General features: G+C 39.5%; 1 protein-coding gene across 10 annotated transcripts in view; it reads right to left on the bottom strand.

The window, feature by feature from the left end:
* Positions 1-2,109: 2,109 nt before the first annotated feature.
* Positions 2,110-6,148, bottom strand: part of FASTKD1 (FAST kinase domains 1) — a 52,581-nt gene continuing 48,542 nt past the window's right edge. For all 10 annotated transcript variants that reach the window (XM_050750450.1, XM_050750446.1, XM_050750447.1 and 7 more), the window contains 3 exons: positions 5,734-5,872; positions 4,966-5,080; positions 2,110-4,024 (listed from right to left, as the gene is read on the bottom strand). In XM_050750450.1, the coding sequence (XP_050606407.1) occupies positions 3,929-4,024; positions 4,966-5,080; positions 5,734-5,872 (350 nt within the window). In that variant the 3' untranslated portion in view covers positions 2,110-3,928. The remainder of the gene's footprint in view (positions 4,025-4,965; positions 5,081-5,733; positions 5,873-6,148) is intronic.

Below are 6,148 nucleotides of genomic sequence, written 5' to 3'. Positions count from 1 at the left end.
CAGGCGCCCGCCACCGCGCCCGGCTAATTTTTTTTTTTTTTATTTTTAGTAGAGACGGGGTTTCACTGTGGTCTCGATCTCCTGACCTTGTGATCCGCCCGCCTCGGCCTCCCAAAGTGCTGGGATTACAGGCTTGAGCCACCGCGCCCGGCCGGAAGATGACTGTATTATTTCATTTTCTGGGATGTGATATTCTTCATTCACTGTTTCTTCTTAGTGCATATAGTAAGTTGACTCCTCAGTCTGCTCATAACCATCACATTCAATCTATGCAAGTCCATCAATTAATCATCACTTTTAGCTACACACCAACTTATGAGTCTCACATAGCTTTCATAGACATGTATTTGACTTCTAGCCTTACCCATATTATTTTCTGAAAAACCTGACTTGGGACTAATTTGGAACATTCATGATTATTTGTCAAAGAGTTTCATAAAGAACAGATCTAAGTGTCCGTACACCTTTTTTTTCTCTACCATAAATATGGAAATATATTTAACAGAAACAAGTTTTATTTTGGGTATTTAAAGTAGAATCCTGATTACTTTTCTATATTGAAAATACTTTTCTTAATTATAGCATGAATACAGAATCAAGAAATTCCCAAAGTGGAAAATCCTACAGGTTCTTCAACAAACAAACAGGAAGAGAAAGGGGCACTTATACAGACTCAAAAGGGTGGAGGAAGAGGGGGCCACAGGGATTATGGTGTCCAGAAATGTACATCTGGGTGATAAAACTGTAAGAAGTACTTACTATAAAATCAGGATTGAGGTTACTTTTGGAGACAGAATGCCAATCTATGTAGATGTAAAATTAAGTTTTAAAATAATGCTTCTTGCAGGGTTTGAGGATGATGATGTTCTGGAACCAGATATGGGTGATAGTTGTATAAATATACTAAAAACCACTGAATTATACACTTTTAAAGGGTGAATTTTATAGTATGGGAATTATATCTCAATGAAAAAATGCTTTTGTTTATAACAATCTAAGTTATATAGATAGAAAAATCATCAATCAAAAATATAAGAGTATCTATATAAAGAAAACCATTTGAGCCGGGCGCGGTGGCTCAAGCCTGTAATCCCAGCACTTTGGGAGGCCGAGACGGGCGGATCACGAGGTCAGGAGATCGAGACCATCCTGGCTAACACGGTGAAACCCCATCTCTACTAAAAAATACAAAAAACTAGCCGGGCGAGGTGGCAGGTGCCTGTAGCCCCAGCTACTCAGGAGGCTGAGGCAGGAGAATGGCGTAAACCCGGGAGACGGAGCTTGCAGTGAGCTGAGATCCGGCCACTGCACTCCAGCCTGGGCGACACAGCGAGACTCCGTCTCAAAACAAAAAACAAAAAACACAGGCCGGGCGCGGTGGCTCACGCCTGTAATCCCAGCACTTTGGGAGGCCGAGGCGGGCGGATCACAAGGTCAGGAGATCGAGACCACGGTGAAACCCCGTCTCTACTAAAAATACAAAAAATTAGCCGGGCGCGGTTGTGGGCGCCTGTAGTCCCAGCTACTCGGGAGGCTGAGGCAGGAGAATGGCGTGAACCCGGGAGGCGGAGCTTGCAGTGAGCCGAGATCGCGCCACTGCACTCCAGCCTGGGCGACAGAGCGAGACTCCGTCTCAAAAAAAAAAAAAAAAAAAAAAAAAAAAAAAACACATTTGAATCAGATAGCCTAGAGCAAGGGTCCCCAAATGGGCCACACAGCAAGAGGCAAGCGGTGGGCAGGCGAGTGAGCATTACCACTTGAGCTCCACCTCCTGTCAGACCAGCAGCTACCTTAGATTCTCATAGAGGGACGAACCCTATTGTGAACTGTACATGCAAGGGAACTAAGTTGCATGCTCCTTATGAGAATCTAACTAATGCCTGATGATCTGAGGTGGAACAGTTTCATCCTGAAACCATACCATCCCCCAACTGCTGTCCATGGAAAAACTGTCTTCTGCAAAAATGGTCCCCGAGGCCAAAAAGGTTGGGGACTGCTGGCCTAGAGAGAGTAGGAGATGTGACAGGTAAAAAAATTAGATCATGTGTAACAACTAGTGAAGGTATACCAGGGTTATTCAATCAAGATTTCCATGTACCTCAAGTATATAATGACTAAATTTTTAATTATTTATATCCAAAGGAAACCCTTTATAAACCTCATAAGCCTAATCATTTTATTCTAAAATTGCATAGTCAAATATTTTAACCTATTCAAGGGTTTAGTTCTTTGTTATCACTTGCTTGAGAAATAGAACACATTTCATGGAAATTAAACACTCTGAATTTAGCATTTCCACTAATATGAGTATGAGGAAATTCAGAAAGAGGAAGAGATAATGAGACATCTTTCACTTACTATTCTGATTTTGTTTTTCATAAAACGTTTTGTGAAGTTAATATTCCACAAAATATTCAGTATTAGAGTTCAAATCATGCAGTCATTGGATATTTTAAACATGTACTTCAACTAAGCCTAAGCCAAATATCAGTGAAGCAAATTACATGCAAGACACATATTTTAAAGCTATGCTTATGATAGAAGGCGCTCCAGCTACCAACTTATTTTGAGATAGTGTGAATTGAGAGGGTCATGGAGTCAGAAGATAGCCACCTTTCAGATGGTCAATTACCTCCACCACCACCAGGTGGCCTAAGTGAGGGTAGTTAGGCTGTGGCCTGCTAAGCACAAAACATCACTCTTAGAGAAGGGTTGGGGATTTATATCACATAGTAGGCCCTTAGTAACTATTTTATTGAATCAATGTGTTGTAAGACAGGGAAAACCCATTATTCCCTCAACATGTGTAGGATTACACCAGGTCAAGATTGGTCCACTCAACTACTACCCCATTTCATTGCTTCCATTTAGGAGAAAACGTATCTCCTCTCATTTTCTCTTGAACCAGTCAGGCTTTCACATATGCCACTTCAAAACAACTATTTTCAAAGTATGAATGATTTTCATATTGCTAAATTTAATAACCATTTCCCATTTCTCATCTTTCCTGACCTTTCAGCAGCATCTGATACAACTACTCACTTCCTCCTTGAAATGCTTTATCCACTTGGCTTCTAGAAGTATTACTACCTTCCTTCCTCCTACCTCATTTGCCATCCCTGCTCAGTCTCCTTTTCTAATTCCTCCTCTTCCTCTTAATCTTTTAATGTTGGAGCACCTGAAAACTCAGTCCTCAGACCTCTCCTCCATTCACACTCTTCTCTAATCTCATTTAAAAGACATCACAAACTCAACATATCTAAAGCAAACTTGTGATCAACCCTCACCACATGCCCCCCATCTTGCTCTTCCTGTAGACTCCCCCATCTTAGTTAATGCTAATGACATCCTCTGAGTTGCTTAGGACAAAAACTTAGATTTATCCTTGACTCCTATTTCTCTCATACCTTATATCCAATCAGCGAGCAAATTCTGTTGCCTTTACCTTCAAAATATATCCAAAAAATCTGACTACTTCTCATTACCTCCACTGCTACCACGCTCTCCAAGTCACCATCCATTCTTGCCTGGATTATTGCAATGACCTCATAGAGAGTTTTCTTTCTTACACATTTGCCTCATTGTAGTCTTTTCTTATCTCAATAAGGTAGCCAAAGTAATGCAGTTAAAACGTGAGTTCATATCATTCCTTGCTTGAAACCCTCCAATGGCTTCTCATCTCACTCAGAGTAGCCAAGAGGTTGTATTTGACTCTGTTATCTCTTACCTTTTCTCTTATACACTCCCATCCCACTCCCCACTTGTTCTGCTCCAGCCACACTGGATCCTTTGTTATTCTGAAACATGCCAGGTATGTTCCCACCTTAGGACATTTGTACCTATTATTTTTTTTATTGAGACAGGCCACTTAATTAAAATAAGTCCAGATGTGACAAATGGTAACATTCATTTTAAATAAAAACTACAGTCATGACTTGACTTCTCCAAATATACGTTCTCTCAGGTAGTCCATTCGAGCATCCTTTGTTGACAGTGCCATAGAGTTCCATTCGAACTGAGAAATCTGTAAAATAAGTAATGTAGAACAATGAAAGTTTTAAAGCAACAACAAAAAACATTGAGGAAGACATATAAGCACTACTGATCAAAGCTGTAAGAATCCTATGAAATTAGTTTATGTAAGGATAGCCTGTGAAGCCTTATTGGAAGTCAAGTGGGTCCTTCTGACATTGCCTAGAAGACTTTTTTCTTCTCCTTTCATCCTCCTTTTCCTACAATACCAATGATGGACACTTTTTCCTACATAGTCTTCTATATTCATACACTAGTTGTTTCCTCTGATAACTCTATCCATCTCTACAGTGCCTCTCTTATAAGATATAGAAATCATAAGATATAGATATTCTAAAGACAATAAAATAAATGACAACTTTTATTTATTTTTATGAGACAGGGTCTTGCTCTGTCACCCAGGCTGGAGTGCAGTGGGACAATCACGGCTCACTGCAGCCTCAATCTCCTAAGATCAAGCAATCCTCCCACCTCAGCCACCCAAGTAGCCACAAGGATGAGCTATTGCACCTGGCCTGTTTGAGGGATACATTTTAAAAAACATATTTAAAAAGGTAATTCTGTCCCAGCACTTTGGGAGGCCGAAACGGGCGGATCATGAGGTCAGGAGATTGAGACCATCCTGGCTAACACGGTGAAACCCCGTCTCTACTAAAAAAAATACAAACAACTAGCTGGGCGAGGTGGCGGGCGCCTGTAGTCCCAGCTACTCAGGAGGCTGAGGCAGGAGAATGGCGTAAACCCGGGAGGCGGAGCTTGCAGTGAGCTGAGATCCGGCCACTGCACTCCAGCCTGGGCCACAGAGCGAGACTCCGTCTCAAAAAAAAAAAAAAAAAAAAAAGGTAATTCTGGAACTTTCACATGAAAAGGAAGCACATGTACAGCTAGTGTCTCTGGGCTTTTTAGAGGCTGAATTACATGAGTATTTCATACCTGAATTACACGATACCCCAGAATTTCCAAATGTCGTTTTTTCATAGCAAATTTTCCTTTCATATGAGGGATATTTCTACAAAATGATTTTGAATCCAAAAATTCCAAAGCAATCCTACATAAGATAAAAAATATTTACTTCTAAAATCAAAATAAGAAACTGAATAATTACAAGCTTTTCAGAAACAAGACTGCATCTTTATAAACTAACAAAAGCCAATGAATATAAATGAGTATATCCAGTTATGTTTCTACTAAGAAATTAGTAATTAATGACAAACCTATTTAGTTACACAAAATAATTGTAAATATCTGTCTGCTTTCATCCATTTTTTTTTTTGTCCAATATATATTTACACATGCCTACTATACATAAGCCACTGTGAGGGGTACAAAGATGAAGTGACACAGCTTATAGTCTAACAGAGAACACATGATGTATAGTAAGTTACTGTAATGCAGTGTAGGAAGTGGCTAAGTGCTATGAGAAAAGTAGAGAGGTATGGGAGCACAAAACAAGATACTATTTTACTTCTAGTTGAGGACAATTCTTTTAGTACTTTAATCTAGGGAGATTGCTAGGCTTTGGACAGAAGAAAGCAGAACATTAAAGCAGAAGGGACAGAAAAGGCAAAGTTACAAAGGTGGAATGCATGACATACAAGGAACAGATTCCACTACTTTCAATCTTTGATCATTGACTTCAGTATAGTACCCCAAATTTAACATTTAGATATTAATACAATCTAAAACTAAGAGACAAATTACCTTTCAGCCCCTGGTGGCAGCCTTGATCCAACTATTTCAGTATTTGGTTCCCAGGGCATTTCTGGTAGCTGTCCCAATGCTGTATTATGGCTTCCATATGGAAGAGGTTTTTTTCTTTTATCCAAGATACACTCAAAATCTTAAGGAAGCATAGAAACTGGCAGTATGAATTAGGTAAAGTCTTACAGATAAAAGTTTTAAGATATATTTGAAATATATATGCATATATTTGTACACAAACCCACTCACAAAAGAATGATGAACCTCTTAAATCATCCAAGTAATTTTTATAAGATCTGGTCCAATGGCACCTCTCTTTGGAAATCAATCAATAAAAAATCAACCAGAAGAATTACAAAACAATATTAAGTACCAGGATACATTTAGCACTGGGCTAGGCCAAATCACATTAAAG

Source organism: Macaca thibetana, chromosome 12 (assembly GCF_024542745.1).
Source record: "Macaca thibetana thibetana isolate TM-01 chromosome 12, ASM2454274v1, whole genome shotgun sequence".
Classification (NCBI taxonomy): Eukaryota; Metazoa; Chordata; class Mammalia; order Primates; family Cercopithecidae; genus Macaca; species Macaca thibetana.
This window is presented reverse-complemented; position numbering and strand designations above follow the sequence as displayed.